At 45.7% G+C, this 23,359-nt stretch overlaps 1 protein-coding gene across 3 annotated transcripts in view; it reads left to right on the forward strand.

Moving 5' to 3' along the window:
- LOC126544339 (uncharacterized) overlaps positions 1-23,359 on the forward strand; it is an 803,357-nt gene that overhangs the window by 769,517 nt on the left and 10,481 nt on the right. For all 3 annotated transcript variants that reach the window (XM_050191622.3, XM_055062080.2, XM_050191623.3), the window contains 11 exons: positions 238-417; positions 7,753-7,893; positions 10,951-11,017; positions 11,966-12,057; positions 12,378-12,475; positions 14,888-15,005; positions 15,894-16,027; positions 16,685-16,898; positions 19,555-19,740; positions 19,923-21,148; positions 21,404-21,491. In XM_050191622.3, coding sequence (XP_050047579.2) covers positions 238-417; positions 7,753-7,893; positions 10,951-11,017; positions 11,966-12,057; positions 12,378-12,475; positions 14,888-15,005; positions 15,894-16,027; positions 16,685-16,898; positions 19,555-19,740; positions 19,923-21,148; positions 21,404-21,491 — 2,544 coding nt within the window. The remainder of the gene's footprint in view (positions 1-237; positions 418-7,752; positions 7,894-10,950; positions 11,018-11,965; positions 12,058-12,377; positions 12,476-14,887; positions 15,006-15,893; positions 16,028-16,684; positions 16,899-19,554; positions 19,741-19,922; positions 21,149-21,403; positions 21,492-23,359) is intronic.

Genomic DNA, 23,359 nt, shown 5'->3' on the forward strand with positions numbered 1-23,359 from the left:
TTTACTGGAAAAATAAACCCTTCTGATAAGCCAAAGAAAACTCAAGCGGGATTTCATTTTCTTCGGATTATAGGCGCGTCAAGAGTATAATGAGTGATTTAAACACTGCATGGCTATTGACAGCGCCAATATGTTCTATTAACTTAGGCGTCTCAACATGGTATTTTGTCGCTGTAGGCAAGAAACAATATTTCTTGTAACTTCAAGCCATAGTGAACGCGTACTATCCCCATGCAGACACTGCTGCGCATCTGGGACTGCTTCCTGCTGGAGGGCCCCAAGGTTCTGTTTCGGTTCTCGCTGGCTATCCTCAAGATGCACGAGGAAGTGCTGCTCACAAAACAGGACACGGTATCCATCATGCGGCAGCTGAAGGCCATTGCCCGTCTCTGCTACGACGTCGACACGCTCATCAAGGTGATACCATATACACATGTCGTAAGCCGAATCACAATTGCGTCAATTCTGGGGTGTTTGATGTATGATTAAAATAAAAGGAGCAGTAGGTGGGAGGGGGGGGGGGGGGGCGCTGTGCGGGCAGAACGTCTGCCAGAAAAGCCAAGGATGTGCAGATGATGGAAGGTTACATGCAGAAGTCTAGCGCCAGCGTTATATTTAGGGGAGCTGCAGCCTCGCGCCCCGAGCCGTGATGATAGGCGAAGGGAACCTTACGCCAGGAATCGGCCCCCCTTTAGCCAGCATTAGCGCCGGGACTTCCGGCCCTGCCCAGCAAGTAGTAGCATGTAAAACATGTTGGAGCTAAGAAACATCACAGCTGAGGCAAGACAAACGCAGAGTCAGAATGAGATACGGCAAAAAATAACCGCCAGTTGAAATTGTCATGGAGTGACCATGCTTTTTCGTACACAGCTGTATTGAATAGGCAGTGGTGTACCAACTATTTTTCGTTCACATATATATATATATATATATATATATATATATATATATATATATATATATATATATATATATATATATATATATATATGAACGAGAAGAAAGGGAACCGAGGGGCCCGATTTTTATTAATCATATCATAAGAAGCCATACACCAAGACACCAAGGATAACATAGGGGAAATTACGTGTACCTACTATTTGAATTAAAGGAATAATAAATCAATGCAAATGAAAGTGGACGAAACAATAACTGGCCGCATATGGGATCCGAATCCACGTCTTCGCATACGCGTGCGATGCTCTTACCAGTTAAGCTTCCGCGGCACTGTTCTCCCATCCACCTTCTAGGTTATTTATGTTTTACTACTAGAATTACACCCTGGGAGTGTTAGCCAGCGGCACCACTCAGAAGCCTTTGCGGTGGATTTAGAACATCCTTTCTGCCGCAGGCGTCACAAGTACGTGATCTATTAGGGTAACGACGACTGGTAAGTAAACCCACACATGCTACCTGAAGGCATCAAGGTTGACGGACTCGGGACCCTCGTAATGTAATGAACGAGAAGAAAGGGAACCGGAGGCCGCGATTTCTGTTAATCATAACATAAAAAGACAACAACAAAGACACCAAGGACAACATACGAGAAATTAATGACAGTGAAAGTGGATGAAAAAACAAGTGGCCGCAGGTGGGATACGAACCCATGTCTTCGTCTTACGCGCGTGATGCTCTTACTATTTCAGCTACCGCAGCGCCGTTTTCCCCATCCACTACGAGCCCACGCACCAACCCATGTCTTCGCATTACGCGCGTGATGCTCTTACTAATTCAGCTACCGGGGCGCCGTTTTCCTATCCACTACGAGCCCATGTATTCGCGTTACGCGTGCGATGCTCTTACCAATTCAGCTACCGCAGCGCCGTTTTCTCAACCACTACGAACAACACACTAACCCACGTCATCGTATTACGCGCGTGCTGCTCTTACCAATTCAGCTACCGTGGCGCCGTTTTCCCATCCACTACGAACCCACGCACTAACCCACGTCATCGCATTACGCGCCTGATGCTCTTACGAATTCAGCTACCGCGGCGCCGTTTTCCCAAACACTACAAATTCACGCACTAACCCACGTCATCGCATTACGCGCGTGGTGCTCTTACCAATTCAGCTACCGCGGCGCCATTTTCCCATCCACTACAATGCCACGCATGAACCTACGTATTCGCATTACGCGCGTGATGCTCTTACCAATTCAGCTACCGCGGCGCCGTTTTTCGATCCACTACGAACCCATGTATTCGCGTTACGCGTGCGATGCTCTTATCAATTCAGCTACCGCAGCGCCGTTTTCCCAACCACTACGAAGAACGCACTAACCGACGTCATCTTATTACGCGCGTGCCTCTCTTACCAATTCAGCTACCGTGGCGCCGTTTTTCCATCCACTAGGAACCCACGCACTAACCCACGTCACTGCATTACGCGCGTGATGCTCTCACCAATTCAGCTACCGCGGCGCCGTTTTGCCAACCACTACGAACCCACGCACTAACCCACGTCATCGCATTACGCGCTTGCTGCTCTTACCACTTCAGCTACCGTGGCGCCGTTTTCCCAACCACTACGAACAACGCACTAACCCACGTCATCGTATTACGGGCGTGCTGCTCTTACCAATTCAGCAACCGTGGCGCCGTTTTGCCATCCACTACGAACCCACGCACTAACCCACGTCATCGCATTACGCGCCTGATGCTCCTACGAAGTCAGCTACCGCGGCGCCGTTTTCCCATCCACTACAAACCCACGCACGAACCTACGTATTCGCATTACGCGCGTGATGCTCTCACCAATTCAGCTACCGCGGCGCCGTTTTTCCATCCACTACGAACCCACGCACTAACCCACGTCATCGCATTACGCGCTTGCTGCTCTTACCACTTCAGCTACCGTGGCGCCGTTTTCCCAACCACTACGAACAACGCACTAACCCACGTCATCGTATTACGGGCGTGCTGCTCTTACCAATTCAGCAACCGTGGCGCCGTTTTGCCATCCACTACGAACCCACGCACTAACCCACGTCATCGCATTACGCGCCTGATGCTCCTACGAAGTCAGCTACCGCGGCGCCGTTTTCCCATCCACTACAAACCCACGCACGAACCTACGTATTCGCATTACGCGCGTGATGCTCTTACCAATTCAGCTACTGCGGCGCCGTTTTCCGATCCACTGCGAACCCACGCATAAACCCACGTTTTCGCATTACGCGTGCCATGCTCTTACCAAATCAACTACTGCGGCGCCGTTTTCCTATCCACTACGAACCCATGTATTCGCGTTACGCGTGCGGTGCTCTTACCAATTCAGCTACCGCAGCGCCGTTTTCCCTAACCACTACGAACAACGCACTAACCGACGTCATCGTATTACGCGCGTGCCTCTCTTACCAATTCAGCTACCGTGGCGCCGTTTTTCCATCCACTACGAACCCACGCACGAACCTACGTATTCGCATTACGCGCGTGATGCTCTTACCCATTCAGCTACCGCGGCGCCGTTTTCCCAACCACTGCAATCCCACGCACTAACCCACGTCATCGCATTACGCGCGTGGTGCTCTTACCAATTCATCTACCCCGGCGCCGTTTTCCCATCCACTACGAACCCACGCACGAACCTACATATTCGCATTACGCGCGTGATGCTCTTACCAATTCAGGTACCGCGGCGCCGTTTTCTGATCCACTGTGAACCCACGCACAAACCCACGTTTTCGCATTACGCGTGCTATGCTCTTACCAATTCAACTACTGCGGCGCCATTTTCCCCATCCACTATGAACCCACGTATTCGCATTGCGCGTGCAATGCTCTTACCAATTAAGCTATCGCGGCGCCATTTTCTCCACACACTACGAACCCACGTATTCCCATTACGCGAGCGATGCTCTTACCAATTCAGCTACCGCAGCGCTGTTTTGCCATCTACGACGAACCAATGCACGAACCCACGTATTCGCATTACACGTGCGATGGTCTTACCAATTGAGCTATCGCGGCACCATTTTCCCATCCGATTTCTGGGGTATTTATGTTTATGTACTAGAACTAATTTTGGTAGTATTAGCCAGCGCCACCACTCACAGCCTTGGCAGGGGTTGAGGGAAATCCTTTCTGCCGCAGGCGTCACGTCTACGTGAACTTTTTGGGTGGATGCAGCTGGTCAATAAACCCACACATACTACCTGAAGGCATCAAAACTGCTGGACGTACGGTCATGATCAAAACTGCCAGGGTCTCGAATCCGGCAGTTTTGATCGAAACAAACCGTTACAGTCTAGCGTGTCCAAAATTGTCTGAAGTCTGTGGCTGAAGTGAGGAAAAAATCGTTAAAATTCTTGCAAAGATTGTCATGTAGGTTTTAAATAACGTAGGCGTTTCGGGACACTGTAGATAGTATAAGCTAACGTGAAGTTAATCACTTCCCTTGATGTTTCATGTTGGTGTAATGTCCGTGTATGTGATAAATTAGCAATAAATTTAACAGCAAAGTGTAGATGCGTGTTACTTTAATAATATGCAAGGTGTTTTTTTTTTACCATACAGTATTGTTAAAGGTCGCTTGTGTTAGATACCGTAATTTTAGTCCTTGAGCTAGATTACTCGTAGCAGCGGATATTACTCGCGCGAGAAATCAAAATGCATCGTCGACTAATAAGAAAACCTCACTAATTAACCTATTAATTAAGTACTTTCGAACTTATTGCAATTTACAAATTGTAGCCGTTAAGTTTGCAAGTCATGTACACTCGGAACGAATTCTAAGGATCACACGGGTTTCAAGAGATGCACTGTGAAACCTGTAACAAAAAGGCACAATTGGTGCACTTATTTTTTTTAACAAGCCGTCGTTTTATGCAATGAAGCACAAAAGTAGCTGGAATGCCCATGTATTTAAACGCCCAAGAGGCATCCGCCCAATCGGATGCACCTTGCAAATTCACTGGCTGCAATTCGTAAATTGCAATATGCGCCGTAAAGTAATCAATGAAACATTGAATGAGTGAGCTTGTGTTAATTATTCGATAGTGCATTTCAATTTATCGTGTAGGTTCGTCCGCATCTTCGAGTAATCCACGTCAATGATAGGAATTAAGCTGCCATAGGCGATTTTTAAAACTTTCGTGTTATCTAAAAAAAGAACACCCGGTATATTTAGATAGCGAATGATGGCTACAGCTTAAAGGGACTGACAACCAAATGTTATGGTACCGATTTTTTAGTGCAGTGGAAAGCTTACCGGTCAGAGTGTCGAATCCTGCAGTGGTAACGCGGAAAGCGCCGTGGAAAATTTTTTATCAGAATTTTTCGATCTGCAGTGAGGATGAAGTCGTTCACTGGAATCATGTTGGAAACAATGATAACTGAATGCCACAGCGATTATTCTCTGGCATTGGTGGGAGGCAGATGACTATACAGTTTTGGTCATTAACAAGCCAAGCCCAGTTCTCTAAAGTGAAACGGCGCTTTTAGACGCGATACGCAGTTTAGCGTGCTGCCGTAGCCACGCGCGCGCTTTTAATTTTCGAAGCATGTCGTCTCTGGAAGTCCTGCGTACAAAAGAAATCATGTGGGCTGCCATGCATTGAGGAACACGAGCGCCACTAGTTAACGTGGACGTTTTTTACTTCGTAATACGCACAGGATAAAGCGCAACAGCTTAATAATTTACGAATTGCAGTTTTAAGCAGTAAGTATGCGGTACTTAGTAACAGTCGACTTACTTACAGTAACTTCATAAGCTACGTTCGAAGTACTAAAGCTTCACCGCCAGTTCACGCCACTTACTGGTTTTTGAGACTTCCTTTGCTAATTAAAAATTATAATTGCTACCTAAATCCCGAACAGCGTGCTGGATTCTATCACTATAAATCGTGGTCATTTCATTTCCATCAACGTCTCACAACACATTCCGGCCAGTTGTTTGTCCCTATAAGTTCTCCATATACATTCAGATTATAAGGTTAAACATAACCTAGTTTTCTTAGTATGAAAAGGCAATAAAAGGCAATGAAAGGTATGAAAAGGCAAGTCTACATTATCTTTAAACCTTTTCTAGTTCTTGAAGTTCGTAATAGAACTAAATACTGCGGAACGCACTTGGCCGCATTTTGTTAACACGGCGACGACAATTAGCCGAGCTTTATGCAGGTCAAATACTATCCTTGAAATACTACCCTTCCGCCCTTCAGCTACCTGAAAGCCGCCGCGAAGTATTGATTGGTCAGAAAGCCATGGCAAACGGCATCGGTTTGTTCAAATTCGCGTGAACGAGATCAGCAGCTCCGATATCTGCGGCTTTCTATGAAGTCGATCTGTTTTATTTAGTTCCTGTTTTCTAAATCTGAACATAAAATGTATTCCAATCGGCTTTGGTAAAATCATTTACTGCTACTATTTCGCAAGTCCACCAGTCGAATGCATTTATTTGAAACCCATTCAAATCAGTTTTGTGAAGAATGAAAAACATCAGTTTTGTGAGAACAATCTTAAATCTGTCATGACGACTGTGCTGTGAAGGACAATCACGTATTTGAACACTACAAATGTGAAGGCAACCGTTGCGTCGTCGTGGACGCGGAGCCTATGCACCGTACTACAAAATTCAGGAGCTTGCATGTAGCTATTGAATAATAAAGTGCGTCACCAAGGGTCATTTTTGAAGGAACTCTTCCAACTTCAAAGTCGCTGAAATGTCGCCGACTGTTCATTCAATTCGCAAAAAAATATCGCCGGTCAGTAAATAGGAAAGTTTGTCGCTAAGCAAACAAGACAGTCGCTAAATGTAGCAACAAAATCGATAAAATTTACTTGTACATGCTGCTAGCCTCAGTCTGAGCCTGTGGCAGGCACCACCTATTGAAAGACTGGTAAATTATATAGAAATCTAAGCTTATTCTGTGTTTGCAAAGTTAGTTTAGACGCCCCTAACAATTGGAAACACGGTATGATGCAAGCGGCGGAAGGTGAAACTTTTTTTGGACTGCCCGTCGACAGCCTCCGCTGCAATTCAGGCGTGCAAGGCACGTACAGTCGCGGACAGAATAAAATGGACCACGGGATCGCCGAAAACGTTCAATTCCCGAGCAGCCTGTAGCAGTAACCAGTAAAACTGCCCACGACAACGTTGTTAGCATATTCTAGTCGAGGTCCAAAATGCAAATACCAGATTGTGTTGTGAGGTTGCGGAGATATTCAGCTTTTTCTTAGATTTCATGGTCCGTAATATTCTGTCCGCGACCGTACGTCTCTTAGTCATTAGCTGCATAGTGCGGCCGGCCAAGCATCCTGGCGGCGAGGCCCGAAAGACAATCCTGACGGCCCAAGCAGGAGATACGTAATCAGAAAAGCATACTTCTGTGGGCGCAAATTTGAAATAAAACTCGGCATCAGCTGTTATTTTGTTGCATTTGCCATTGTGTAGCCCATAGTGCCCGCTTTCAAAGGGGGAGGGGGCAAATGGCTTACTTCTACCCCGCCCCCCTGCACCCCAGTAGATACGTCTATGTGAATAGGCCTGATCTGGAATTTTGTTTTTCACAGCCCTTCTCAGAGCCACCGCATGTATGCCTAGGATCTATGGCACAATAACCGCATTTACTCCTCATATGTAGACTTTTAGATGATACTTGGTATCCTTGTTGTGATGCTGGGAAGTATGTTTTTATAATTTGTAGCCGACCTGGTACCACAAGTACTGCGACTGAGCAATTTAACGTGCGTGTTGCCTTTCCCACTTTTGTGTATTGAAGATAGTACATTTCTCGTCGTGTTTCAACAGGTTGCTTTTGAAGACTTGGAGCCTTTTCCAAGGCGGCAGGACATCGCCTCAAAGCAGGCCTGCTTCCAAAAGATACTCAGGGAACAGTCGAAGAAGCGGGAGCTTGAGAAGCACAGTGTTTTGTCCAGAGACAACACAGTGGTGAGAGCCGTTCTCTTTTTATTAACCTTCGCACATGCTATTTGAAAACTATTCACGTGCTCAGTGCTGAAGTGGCAGCTTTGTTGTTTAGGAATTGGGCAAGATGTTACTAGGCAGCTTCCCTGTGCCCCAATTAATGGAAGAGAAAGATAAGGAAGGAAGGAAAGAAGGAAGGAAGGAAGGAAGGAAGGAAGGAAGGAAGGAAGGAAGGAAGGAAGGAAGGGGAACTAAACGGACCGAGGCAGGCCAACGGCCTCGGAAGCACAGGGTGTTTCTAACGCTTTTGTTTTGATAACCTTCAATAACCTTTACGTCTCACGTGCTAGACCACGAAATGCTCTCTCTATGCGAGATTTGAGCATTCGTTCCGATCTAAGACATGTAAATTGCAAAAATTGTGAGGTTAAGTGCATAACTCTCTGCTCTTCTCCTTGATTTCAAAGTTGCACCGCAAGTTTTATATCACCTCTTTCGTTAGTCTTTTTTAAGCATGTTATTTCATAATATCGCCTGTGGCAGATAGTACATCTGTGGCTTTTCAGGTAGCGCTGTGAACGCTAAAGCATCGCAATACGTATGACAGAGAACTTTATGAAATAGGAGCACTCTTGTCGTTTCGTCTAGTCTTCTGTCCTGTTCATAGCGCTGCATTATCCTACACCAACTGGCATGCAATGCTACACTTCTTTATGTAGGTTATTGCAGGCGAACATTACTTGTGTAGAAAATTGCAGTGCTCATTTAGCTAAGTAATAATGTTTCTCTACGTAAGCTTTTTACTTATTCTATTTAAGAAACCTATAGCACTTACAAAAAATAAGCCGGGTAAAACTGAACTTAGCTCGACTAGTAAATCCTGATCGGGCACCAGTTTCAATATATTTCTCCTGAAATTGTACTAAAGATGTATTGACATTTCAGTTCCTTCCTGCAGCGCTACGAGGAGACGCTTGCGATGCTAACTGGAAGATCAGTGGGTTTCGTAGCAACTTTTTTTTCGACGGATATTTCTAAACTGGCACCAGTTTTTTTTTCATTTCTTCTATGAACACTAGAATTCACTACTTTCCGGCTGTAATTACACAATCCTAATAGGTGTACTAAAAGGAATAATTACAAAGCACTCTTATAGAAGTTCGTTCATTAGCCATCTTACCATAACGATTTGTGAACGCCTCTTCAAGTAGTGCACCTTAAGGGACCGCACAACGCGGTATGAGGAGGTTAAAATAAAGATGCTTCGGAAATCAAAGAAACAAGAAAAAAGAAACAAGGAAACTAAAATATATTTGCATGAAACTGCGGTTGAAAAGGTACCGAGATCAGGTGTCTCTTGCACGCGCTCCCGCTTACGTATACGTCCTGTTGCTCACCAATCGCTGCTGCCGGGTGCAGGCTGACGAGCTTGTATAGGGTCGTGCATATTTCGCTGCGCCTGTTCGAAAAATTATTTTGCGCGCACCGCTGCACGGTTCTTGACCAAATTTTGCAGAAAGATCGCATTTTTGAGTTCATGTCGCTTAGTATAACACTTGGCACAGTTAATTGCCTGGTTTTTTAAAAAAGTGCAAATTTGCCTATACTTATAGGGATGCGAGATGCTGCCGTGACGGCGCAAGCATAAACTTGCGTCGCCGCCTGCCGGCAGCTGCAGAACGCAGCGTTTCAGGGCGGGCAGTCGCGTGTTGCCCGTTCCTGGAACACGCGACTGCCCTCCCTGCAATTTTTGCGATTGCGGCGACCTTAGAGAGCGTTAACGAAACGTATTACCCTTTGTGAAATGCTGGCTTGCCGGAGACGTTTACGTAAGTAGACGCGCTGGTGGCTCCATATATTGTGGCGCATCTTTAACCAGAGAGAACACAACCTTTATCGCATTAACCTACCATATTGTGTTTAACGGCTGTTGTAAAGCATCGGTAGGTAGCGACGTAATCGTTAACATTCAGTGCTTCATTTAACCTTATTCGACGAGAACACTCGCGTAACACAAAAACGCTTCAAATACATTGCAGTTGCACAAAGCGTCAAAGTATGTTGCTGCGAGTACTCTACGGCTCAGGTAACCCGGTATTGTGTAACGTGCACTATATTTACGTACGAACTAAAACTCTCTATTGCGGCGCTATCTAGCATGCGCTTGGCGAATGACGGCTACTGCTTCCGAGACCTTGGCGTGTTTTCCTGCCTTTGCTTCGTTGTCTGTTTCTTTTACAGCGAAGCTGTTTAGGCTACTTTCCCTACTATCGTGTCCGCGTGTATAAACAAATCCCAAAGATAGTGAAATACCGGCCCGACCCGCGGCGGAGGTGAAGCAGGCGTTAAGCACTCCCCATACGTGGGCCGATCCCGGAGACAGTACAGTGCCGGGCAGGCCCGCGGCGGAGGTGCAGTTCGACATTAAGGGGCCCTGATACACAGCTTCGCTGGTCATCCTTCTTCAGAGAGTGGAAGGGCACTGAGTTCTTTTCTTCCTTTGTTTAGTTAGAAATATTACACACAAGAGGCTTCAGACAAGAGCCTTCGCGAAGCAGTGCGTACACAAAGTGTAACTTGTATTGCTACTAACAAGAAAATTAAAAAGACAAAAAAATGAACTCGGGAAATAATTTCATACATTAAACAGTGTTAGTTTGCTTTTAGAAGCGCACGAAGCTAGTGGCAGAAGTGATATAACGGGCTGTGGTGAGAGTGAGACAGTAAGTGGGCGATATTGTTATTTGTTGTTTGGGTTGCTTGTCCAAAACGTTTAAATCTAACATGTACCACGGGACGCGAAGTGACCACGATTTCTGGTAATACCTTCATACCGCGGTGGTCTTTGCGTTCTTCAACAACTTTTTTCTAAATTTGTTATACCGTACTTGTGTTTGCTGTTTGACTTGCAGTGATTGAATTCTTTGTAGTAAATATTATACAATTTTGTCAGCAGTAAAGTAAAGGAAGACTTAATATAGTCAGCTGGCTGCTTTTATGCTCCCGAATTCGTTCTGCGGACAGGCGAAAATCCAATGCAGCTTATGCCAAGATCGCTCACTGTTTGTCATTTGTCGACAGGCCACCGATGGAAGCTGCTACGGGGACAACGCGCTCATTATTGAATCTGCCGCTGCTTGTGACTCAGGTGAGGCTTTTGAATGAGCACAACGAAAAAGTGCAAGATATTCTTAACATGCAAAAAAAAACGCGAAGGGCAGCACTAACAGTGAATAAGAGCAATTTTACGTATATCCCTCCGCCTCGTTCATGTCGTTTTTTTTCGCCCTTTTATCACTCAGTGCGTTAAACTATTACAACCGCTTCTGAGGTAGTTCAATGTGTACGCATTAGAAATTTGCGTTTACATAGTTTTCACTCTCTTCTACACTAATAAGAACGAGAATATTGCAAGAGGTCGCGGGATCGAATCCCGGCCACGGCGGCCGCATTTCGATGGCGGCGAAATGCGAAAACACACGTGTACTTAGATTTAGGTGCACGTTAAAGAACCCCAGGTGGTCGAAATTTCTGGAGTCCTCCACTACGGCGTGCCTCATAATCAGAATGTGGTTTTCGCACGTAAAACCCCATAATTAAAAAGAAAAGAACGAGAATTTGTGTAGAGACAGAGAAATACTTGGGAACGCTTGAGCTTGTGCGTTTGCCTTCTGTGGCAGATTTTAAGTCACTAGCCAGCGCTTATCTTATGGGCATCAAAAACGCCGTGTGATAGTTTGAACGCGTGATAAAGATCGACGTCCACGGGGATGTCGCCCATTGCATCGTTGCGTAGCCGCATCTTTCCTTGCCGTTTGCGGAGTGAATCAAATATCTGTCCTATACTTTGAGATTGTCTATTATTAGGCACACGATATCGGAATGTGAGTGTCATCCGGCGCACTGACCGCCTTTGGAACAATTTAACAATACATAGTCATAGATGTAGGTGATATTGTGGTGCTGAAACAAAGCCATCCGCCTCATACTTTATTTTGATATACTCTGGAACCGAGTTGCTGCTAGCTCCTAGCCACTCCCCCCCCCCCCCCTCTTTTTTTTTCTTATGCCTTGGTGGCACATTTCTTTGTTGCAGAAACCATATGGGTGTGTCACGCCAGCTCGAACTTGACCCGACTTTCCCGCGTGAACTGTGAAGACAGCGTGATGTACAGGCTGAAAATTGAGGTAAGGAAGAAAGCTTCGAATATACGTGATGATTATAGCCGCTTCGTAATGCGCTTTTCATCCTGCAATAGAGAATAATGAGAAAGATGACAATTTACTGATGGTGATGCTAGCTGCAGAAAGAGCTGGTCGCTTTACATCTTTTTAAGGTTGCTGGGGAGCTGTCGTTGTTAACATGCGTAGACAGTTAATAACCGCTATTTCTGACAAAACCTGATTTGTGTGATATAACTGTTCTGGTAATTGTACTGCTCAGATCGATATTCCTGCTCTAGATGCAAGCAGCATGCGTTCGTGCAATAAAGTCTCCATTCTCGCAGATCGAGGCTCGAGTGATCTGCATGCACGCTCTGGGCCACGACGTGATGCTGCTGGGCACCCTGTCCCACTTCGTGCACGCCTACAGCACACGCACCAGGTTGGTCCAAGGGGACAGCGTGGTCGTCACGTGCCCACAGTGGCTGGTCCCTCTTGCGCGGCGCAGCACAGCGCGTAATGATAAGAAACTATAACAGATGCCGCAAGGCTCCACCACTGATAGGGTCAGTAGCAAATGAAAAGCGAAGGGAAAATGTCGATTTAAAACAGAAACATCGAATCACTGCGCTTAAAGGGAGTGACAATTGTTCACAATGTGTTGCGAGACATTGATGAAAATTAGTTGACCATGATTTAAAGCGGCAGAGTCGAGCACGCTGTTCGCGGTTTAAGTAGAAATTATAATTTTAAATTTGCTAAGAAAATGACAAGAACGAGTAAGTGGCGCGAACTGGCTGGGACGCCTTCGCACTTGTAATATAGTATTTGAAATTACTGTGCGTGAGTCGGCTGTTTTGAGATACCCCATACTTACTGCATGAAGTTGCAGTTTGTATATTACTAGGCTTTTGCGCTTCATTTTATTACGAAGTAAAAAAAAAAAAGTCCTCGCGAACGAGCGGCGCTAACGTCCCTAAATTCATGGCGGTGCATATGATTGCGGTTGTACGCGTGCAAGATTCTGCAGCACGCATGCGAGCTGAAACCCTTTGTTCCAGCTCGCTTAGGTCTTCGACAGACGGCATGGCTCGAAAATCAAAAGCGCAGGCGTGGTCCCGACAACATGCTTAACCGCGTATCATGTGTAAAAGCGCCGTTTCACTTTAGAAAACTGAACTTTGGGTTGGTTAAAAAACACCCTTGACTTGTAAATGACCAAAGCTGTTAAAGAGTAAACCACGAAAGCACGTAGCTATTATTGTAGAAATGCTTTAACACTCTGAACAGCATGAATCGCAGGAAATTTCGTTTGATAAACAAAATAATACTTTCTCACAGCTACGACCGCGCGTGTCGTCTGCCTCCCACCGATGCCCGCGTCGCTATCGCGCTCTCGATCGCGTTTTCCAGCATGTTTCCAGTGAATCGCTACATCCTCACTGCAGATAGAAAAATTCTACTTCGAACACTTCAAAAAAGATATCTACATAAATGACTCGAATTACGTCACTACATTACACTGCATTACATCACAGAAGAAATATCTGCTCAGGCGGTGGTCATTTGCAGGAAAGACGAAAGCACTTCATTCACAAAAAAAAAAATTAATTACATTGATTAACTTCTTAGTTAGAAACATTACGACACAAATATTTTATTGGAAAGTGGAAGGGAATTGTCATCAAAGTTTATTTTCGTGTTTCTCCATTTCCAAACGGCCAGGTAAACCTGAATAACTGATGTCAAATTGTTCGTTCAATTTCGTCTCGCACTGCAACACCTGTGTTACGCAGAAAGGTGGTGTAAAAGGAAGTTACCGTCACACTTCCCACGATCCTCATTGGCGCTGTGCTCTACTCCCGATTGAATGCATAGTCACTTCAGCAACAGGGGAGAGACAGACAGCTTTGTCGCGCTTTGTGGCAAAGCTTCATTTTGCTCCGCCCTACAACTTCACTTGGAGGTTGCACTGCGAGCCGCGCTTTGTAGTGCTCCGTGCGTAATCAGGTGAACTGAACGAATTATTTGACCACAGTTATTCTGATTTACATGGCCGTTTTGAAATATAGAAACATTCAAATAAACTTTTATGACGATTTCCTTCAACATTGCAATATAATCACGTGCCTTAATGTTTGTAACTAGGAAGTTGATTACTGAAATTAGGTTAATTAGGGAATTACTTGCTTTAGTTCTTCTTGCAAATGATGTCCGCCTGGGTACGTAATTAATCCGTTGTAACGTGAATCATGTAACTTTTGTATGCTTTTAACAAAAATTGTTCGAAGTAATAACAAGACACACTAGATATGCAGCAAATGGGTGTGCTTATTATACTGGCTACCCTCAACGCAATTACACATACTGCCTAAAGATTATAATTAGAAACTTAGTGTGTAAACTAAGTTTCTAAATTCACCAGTTAGTGATTATCACAACCATCCTGTCGTTTGCCGTCGCAAATGTTCGGCGAACAAGTCACCTATTAATCTGCGCTACCCAGTGTTTCCCAAAGCCAGAATGTCTTCGAAACACTCGACACAGCAAGTAAATATCTTGTCTTGTGAAATGCATCTGATATTTCCGTCTCAAGCCATTTCCTTTACAGTCCGCGTACTCGGAGTAGCAGGTCAACGGACCACCGTCGATCTGGTGGCAAGAAGTTGAGAACGGTAGCAAAAAAACCTTTCAAACTATGCAGTATACTGTATTAAACTAGTGTGCGTTGATTTTGGCGGAAGGAAAAAGTTACTGCAACTTATTCGATTTAATTGCTTGGTCATGGCGCTGTGTACTTCCCTCTGCTACTTTTGCCGCCTTGTGCAGCGATACCTTAATTTTCTTTGTACAGAGAGATGAAGTGGGAAGCCCAGCTGAATGAGTCTGTCCTGAGCCTCTGTTCCTACGAAGAGGACGACCAGTGTCAAGTGTTCGCAGGCTTGGCGGACGGCACCATGGCTGTGATCGAGGTACGTGGAAGACAGGTGGCAGTACGCATTCGCCATCTTATCGCTGCCATTTCCATGATCCAATAGCAGGACGTAGCTTGTTTCATATTAGGGTTTCTTCATGTTTAGTGATTCTTCCAGCTGATGCGATCCTTCGGATTGCGACGTTGTTGCTGGACGCTTATCCCTTAGGAGATCCAAACATAGCTTACATACCTCTTGCACATAAGAATTGGGCGCACTTTTTTCATGACTGGTCGGCGTCCAGACTAAAATTCTGCTTCTGTAGAGGTTGTTCAGTGTTAGTGAAACTTGGCATTGTCTGACGCCTTCCTGATTAAAACGTAGCACTTCTCTTTACATGAAGAAATATAAAGACGGATAGCTACGCGGCAGAATAAACGTGAAGGAGAATGGCTTTATTTTGTAATGGAGGTTCTGAAGTAAAAAAAAAAACTGTGTTGTCTGCCAGCTCTTATGTCTTTTGCTGTCTGTTTCAATCCTCTATGATTGTATTTACGGTTAGACAAAATGAGTACACAAAAGCAATTGACACGCGTCTACGAAAGATTACAAAAGATCTTGCTTAAAATGGTGCAACCTCGCAAATAGAATACGTGTGGAAAACTACACTGTAAGTATAGAAAACGCGTGCGCTGACCTGCGATAAGACACCGTAGCAGCTAGTTGGCTATCGAGCGGCAGACCGTGAATGCTGATCAAGCCAACTGCTTCGAGCTGTCTTGCGTCTACCGCGCCTGTGCTAACCCGTTTGACGGAAGGAATAATTCGTGAATGCGTGTTATTCGCAATGGGCGCGGCTTTGTTTGCCGCGCAACGTGCTGCTCTCTCAGTGAAGCACTGAGGGGAGAAGCTGCGTACGTTACAGTGGATACGCTTTTCCCACAGAACTTCTCCGTGCATGTGGCCAAGCCCGACGTGCTGTATATCCACATCGGCAGCAGTCCTGTCACCTGCTTGAAGTTGGTCGACAAAAGGCTCTGGTGCGCCACGGGAAACAGGATCATCATTCTTAGCGCCAGGTGCGTGCAGTAGCCTTTACTGCCGTGTAACAATGACGATAAAGCCAATTATTTATTACCTCGGTGCAGTAACTTAAACGGAGGACGCCCTCTGTACGAATGGATTTTATTTGTTCATTAAACTTTCCTCTTTCAACTTTCCTGTCGATATCCTGGGGAATTGTTTCAGAAAGTGATCCACGTAACCACTTGACTTGTCTATTAAGTGAAAGATGTAAGTGGGAATTGACTGAAATTTATCAATGGCAGTGTCGTCCACGTGTGTATGGTTCATATTTTGAACGGCAATACAATTATATATGATTATTCGCCCGCAGTCTTAACGAATGCGCAGTCCTCTTCAATCAAAATACTGTTCGTGTATTGCCTGTATAGTGTAAACTACATTGCGCTGTCATAAATTTTCTAGACACATTTAATTGCCGTAGCCTTAGACGCGCAGTAAACTCTTAAGTAATTCAAGTTTTGCTGTGAAAATCATTAGGGAGACATCATAAAATGACAAAAGCAAATAGCACAGCATTGTCCACTGCTAATAAAGGAAACAGTTCTTCTGATGGCAACACAAATCTCAGGATCATCCATATTGGCTGCAACAAACTTGTCCTGTGTGCTTGTGCGAACTTCTCCCATGAGTCTTCGTCTTCTACCACGTAGGACGTTGGACACGGTGGACCAGTTCCAAGTGTCGCCCAGCAGCCTGGACTACATATCACTACTCCAGCCATGCTCAGCTGAGGACTCCGCGGCCGACCACTGCGTCTGGCTCGCGCTGCGCGGCTCTTCCGTGCTGCAGCTATGGGACGCCCAGGCCCTCACCTGCAAGATGCTCTACGATGTGCGTGACGACCGCTACCCTCGCTCGACCAGGGTTAGTGGTCCTCAATTTGCGGTTGCAGAAGAGCCGGTTTTAACGTGGATTCTGCGTTTAAACCTAGTAGTGGCAGTAGTCAGATAGCTTACGTCGCTTATTTGTTCCTTGTGTCATGTTGCGCTCTTTGTCCATTAGGAAAGTTCACCAACTAGTCCAAGTTTCCCTGCTTCTGCGAATTGCGAAGACAAACGTGATAGCCTTAGGCTCCTGCCATTAATATTTTACTCTACTCTTGTGCGTTCCGTGCTCCCCTGACCCTTAATTTTATAAAGGTTACTGTCACGAGGTGACTTAGTGGTGCCGTAGAGACTTGCCCTCGGGAGTTTCCAATATGGCACTGAGCGCCGGTATAACAGCTTTATTTAATTTGTGACCATATTGTTACGGATGGGAAAAGTTTCTTTATATTACCGATTGAATGATAGCGTAAAGCGAGGGAATCGAAGATCAGCCAGTATACTGGCTAGCTCCTCATACGCCTTTCTACATCCTCATTGTAATGCGGACAGTGCAGTGTATCTACAGCCGGCAGTATGCGTTGTCCACGGCCTCGAAGGCAACGTCGATCACTTATTGTAGTACAGTCCTCGATTTCGCATGCAAAAATAATCACTCCAGCCCATCCAAGCGACTGGACGATCATTCGTTGTCAGTGCAAATGCTATTAGAACACCGTTCCCACCGATCGCCTGCCCGCAACGCCGTAACGGCACATTTGTGCTTTTCGAGAACGACTGGCCTGGAGGAACGCCGCTAACTGCGTGGTGCTGTCCACGCGACTGCACGCATTCACCGCGTCTCTCCTTCCTCCATTAATGACTTTATATTCTCCTCCCTCAGCGTAGGGTTTTCAAGAAGACGTTTTTCTTGTTAACATATCCCTGTATTGTTTATTTTCTTTCTATCTCTTCATTTATTTGGCACCGCCGCGATGCGTGACATTATCATTCTGTTCTGCGATCTGGGACACTATACTACAGAGATCCATCCCATTTTCCATGCTTTTTTTATTCTTAGTGGCCGATCGCGCCGATAACTTCGTGCTCATAAAGAAGGGCGAAAAGAATGGAAAATGATGTGAATGGTTACAAAGTACGACCCTGGACTAGTTTAGTTCAAGCGCAGTATTATCCTTAATACTGCGCTTTAGGGTACGCTAAGGAGAAGCACTAAATTTGATCAGACTGATAAACTGTTACCTGAAAACTCCATTTTCCTTAATTTCCCGCTGATAGGTTCGATATCAAAAGAGGAAATGAAGGTCAAAGCATTTCGTGCAGAAACTTTAGCGCCGGTACGTCAGTGTGATGTCACGGATTTCAAAGTACCTTGTGGTATTTTGGTCGTTTTGACTAAGTAAAAGCTCCTGAGACTTGTTCATTCTTTGGCTCCTTTATAACACACAATGCAGTCCACTTTTGCCGATAAACAACTAACTAGGCCCTAGCTGAAGCTGTCAAAATCCATGACGTCACGGCAGGCTGATCCTGTCTTTAACGTCCCACTTTATTCTTCGTAGTTTGTGCTGTAGTAATTATGAACCAATACCGGCTAGCTCACAGTTCTCCTGGTGCGGGAACTTCAAGGCGGCTTCGCCATCCGCCCTTCCTTTTTGCCCCTCCTTACCAAGGCTCTTCTCGCGGTAAGGGTGGAGTTTTTGGTATTGTAAAACAGTAATTTACGAATACAGTTGAAATCATTTTTCTCTTTAGTGTCTTTCTTAATTGTGAAATTCGCTTAGTGCTTGACATCATGCGTTTATTTATTTACATCATGAACGCGTAATAACACTTGCACGTGAATGGTATACTAGCGGCGTCACTTGTGTAGTTATCAAGCCATTTTTACTCCTCGCCTTCTTCGGGCATTCTATCACGAAGGTGGTCGCTAGCGTCGTTGCCGTGACTGAGCCGCTCTTGGCGACGCTGTTGTGTGTCGGCTGTAGCGCTCATAAAGACAAACGTTAAGTTGCTGTTTCAGGCGTGTACTCTGGCTTTTTCACTGCCCCCGTACTGTATTGTATAACAACTGCTGTAAGAACCAAAAGTGAACCGCCCGAAATGCTGTCTTATAGCACATTTGACGAGCGCCATAGTCAGCGCGATACAAAGTCCGCTATCGCATTCTGCGCGACTGTAAGAAAGAGAACAAAATGTTTAATGCTGCTATTTGCAGAAACGCCTGGTTGTTGTAAAACTTATATTTTACATTGTTGTCACGCGTTTTGCGATTTGTAACGAAATGATTACGTGCTGTGTCTGCGCTGTCGCCGCGTCTTCACTGTACCGTTCGCTCCGCCATTATTACCAGTTTGAAAAAAACATGCTCTCCCGCTCGCTTCCCTGACTCGAAGTAGAGCTCATGGCGTCCATACGTATTGCTGTTTTCCTCTGTCAAATATTGGCGCTGATGTTAGCAGCCCGGTGTATTTACATTGTGCTGTAGTGAAATTTCCTTGATCAAGTGATCTCAAGGATAAGACGATAAATGGGAACTGCCCAAACGTTCTCATTCCTGCGGTGCTGGGTGACAAGGGATTGTTCATTTGCGCTCTTGCCTGGATAAAGTGATTTTGTCTCACGTTTGTGGGACGTGATGCTTGAGTGCGAACAGCGTGTTCGCAAATTGAAACCTGATCCCTTGTGTCCTGCAGCAACAAGAGGAAGACAACGAGCTGAATCCGGCGCGCGTCACGGCCCTGTTGTCTCTTCCAGGCAGCGTGCTTGTGGGCACGGCTCAGGGTTTTCTTATTATCTACCACCTGCTGCCGCGGTGCTTGGCCGCGAGTGACTGCAGAACTGATTCGAGTACCGAAGTTGCATCGGTCGCAAAGTTCGGAGTAAGGAACGTTCATGTATCTGCCATTCTGTATTTATGCTCAATTTGAGTACGGCGTCTCTTAGGAGTGCTAATGTTGTTGTTATCTCTGCAGCGCAATTGCAGCGATATATCGTTTATTTGCACTTGTTCATGCTTCTCCCCTCCTTGCGCTGATAGGTGCTGCTCGTTTATTGTTTGCAGCCCGCACCATCGCCGACAATGGACGACCGAGGCGCAGTCCAAGAATCCGAAGTGAGGGTTCGTAACGACAGCGGCTACGTCGCATCCACCCACAAGAATGTTACCAAGTCTGCGGGCGCCACGTTGACTGCGTATAAAAGCGACGATGGCGTGAATGATACGAGCGGCAGCCAGCATTCATTCCGCACGGTGATCAGCAAATCCACTACTTGCCTATCGTCTTCACCGAGGAATACGTCAGAGGAGGAATCTTCCCCGGGTTCTAAAAGGCGCAGCGTAACTAAACAGAACGGCCTCAAGGAGGATGATGTTGCACAGGAAGAGGCTGGAGTAGAAACGATCCAAGGCAAACTTGATGGGCTTAGAGACAAAGACGCCACGCGAGACAGCTCCCAGGGCAAAGGTAAATCTTCTACATCATCGACGTGTCTTGCGAAAGATATAGAATCGTCGGGAGAGAGCCACTTCAATGGCGGAGAAGGCAAAAAGAGAAACGGAAGCCTCGTGGAAGGCCAACTTTTTCTAGCATCGTCTCCGGGTCGAAAGATCTGTCGGCGCATTATGGATCCGTCTGAGATCAGCATCTGTCCCGTGACCGAAGTGTGCAAAGAAGACTCGCGCAAGTGGAGTCTCCGGACAGCGGACAGTTGCGTGTCCATGATCGAGTTGGCGGCGCCGTTGCGAAAGCAGTCTTCATGGAGCTCCACCAACACCGCACTTAACCATGTGCTGAAACGACACAACGCCAGCGTCGATTGCCTCCCTGCTTGGCTCAGCCGGGACACACTCAGTTCATCCCTGACGAGCGACAGCTACGACTTCGACGACTTCTTTGTGCAGTACGCTGACGACGGAGTGCCTACGCTGGCTGGCCAGGACTCCCATGTGATCCCTGCCTCAGCCTGTTTCGCAAACGAAGAGGCACAGCGGTTGCTTGAACGACTAACCGTGCCTACAGTGTACCTCACGCTGGGCAGCCAGGAGGAGCGCTCCAGCACGTGTTCCTTCTGGACGGAGAATGATGACGGCGCCGAAACGTCCACCACTCATGATGCTACCACTAGCGAGTGGCCTGAGGGACCTTCGTACGACGGCAACCAGCCAAGCAGCGACTTAGGCAGCAACATCTCCTTTAGCAGCATTGACCCACAGTACGCATATGAAATGCTTGTTCAGGAGAAGATTAAGATCTCGGACAAGGCCATCCGCTGCCTTGTTGAACTGAGGTACGTGTCAATCCTGTAAGCCTTTTTGTATCTATTTTTATTTTTTATTTAAGGGGAGATGATTCCAGAGGTTCCCTACTCTCATACCTTGTGTTGACGCGTTTTGTATGCCACGCGCTCGTAGTTTAGCACGCGGCGTGTGTTTGCTGTTGCTCCCAGCTTTATGCTGAGTATTTATGTAACTTTGAACTTCGCTTCAGTGCCTCTGATTGTTTCACCCCGAGTTAACCTTTCTTTCTTTCCTTTTTCTGTCAGGCGTAAAGGCGGCTCTGTAGTTATCAGCGGAGCTGGCTGCTACGGAGATGATGAATCGGTTTTGAAGTGGACCGAGGAAGGTGAAGAGGTGAGGTTAACTATAAAGGGCATGTACTAGGCGGCAGATAACAAAATAAATGTCTCAATTAAATGTAGCATAATTTGATACATTTGAATGCTGTATGCAGTGTAAAACGTTTGTCGTTTTTAGTACTACTCTTGTTTTATAATTACTGAATGTAATTCAGGTGGTGAAGAGTGCATAACGCCATATATAGTATAAGACTACATATATTCTAGCCCCTTACGGGTCGCTGTTTTCTTCAGTTGTGCTGTTTTTCTGCCGGGAGTCACACCTATATTGAGAGTGTGTGTTAAGCAGGCGGATAAAAGACGAAACGGAGGCCACGATAAAGCAAGTCAGGGAGGCGAATAAAGGCATTAACCTTGTGGTAAAGGTCTGATCTAGTAACCGACGATGCAAGCCCTTCAGTTGTAGTGGTGACTAGGCCACTGTATGCCGATACAGCATAATCTGGGCTGGAAGATTTGAGTACATGCTGAAACGCACGCTGCTACCGCTCATCTTGCGGATAGTTCAATTATCTGACCAAGGCATTTCCAGCTGCAGATGGCCACTGACATTTCTGTTTGGGCCAGAAGACCGTTCTCTCGTATTGTAGCCTAATGAAGGTTGTACTTAATTACTGAAGGCCGTGCCGCCATGGTTCCTTTCTGTGTTCAGCCTCACAGCGGCGCCTGCCTTTTCCGACGATATGGACAGCGTGTTCAGCTCTATTCGGCATGCTTTATCTAGCCCTAGAAAGCACTTTAATATAAAGTATTATTATTACTATTATTATTATTATTTGAACACTTAAGAAAAGCCCACAAGAGCACGTTACAAGAATTACGTCATATATGAACTAGTTGCCCAGGCGGACATGATTTACAAAAAGAACCAAATCAATCAATTTACTAATTAAGCTAATTGCATTAATTGACTGTCTAGTTACCGACCCTACGGCATATGTTTATATTGGAAAGTTGAAGGGAATTGTGATAAACGGACAGTTCCGTGTTTCTACATTTCTGTGTGGCGATGTAGACTGAAATAACTGGCTTAAAATTATTCGTTCCATTTGCCTGACGACGCAGGCGGCACAGCGAAAAAGCGGCTCTCGATCTAAACCCTGTGCGACGTAAAAGCGGGTCGTAAAATGAAGCTTGCAGTCTGACTTCCCTCTTCCCACGTTTTTTCTCTGATTGGCGTTGTTGAAAATTCCCGATTGGATACGCAGTGACTTTAGCTGCAGGGGTGAGACGAACTGCTTTATCAGCCAAGCTTCATTTTATGCCGCCCTACCACGTCCCAGGGCGGGGAAGGGGTTGCGATGCGAGCCGCTTTTCGCTTTGCTGCATGCGTAATCAGGTAAATTGAACTAATTATTTGACGCCAGTTATTTCGGTTTACCTAACTGTTTTAAGATATCACACGGAACCAGACTTTTGTGACGGTTCCTTTTAACTTTGTATTATACATGTGCCGCAAGGTTTGTAACTAAGAACCTAAATAATGCAATTAGTTTAATTGGTGAACAGATTGCTTTAGCTTTTATTATAAATGAGGTCATGCTGGGCAGATAAATACTGTAGGGACCTGTCTCGAGTAACTATAGTAGGCTTTTTATAAAAGAAGATGTTGAAAGTAAAAACAAAATTCCACTAGAACTCATCTCACGACGACTGTCGTTGATAATGCGCATAACAATCGAGCAGTATAGCGACAGATCATATTCCTGATGTCACGTCGATTTAACACGTGTTGCGGTAATTCTGATACTTTCGTTGTTTCGGCTGTGTGTCATATACTCCGGTATCGTGCCACTTTGATGTGTCACTCGTTTGCCATAGTTGGCAATCAGCATGACGGTCTGACGACGACGCAGTACCGAC

This window comes from Dermacentor andersoni, chromosome 1 (assembly GCF_023375885.2).
Source record: "Dermacentor andersoni chromosome 1, qqDerAnde1_hic_scaffold, whole genome shotgun sequence".
NCBI lineage: Eukaryota > Metazoa > Arthropoda > Arachnida > Ixodida > Ixodidae > Dermacentor > Dermacentor andersoni.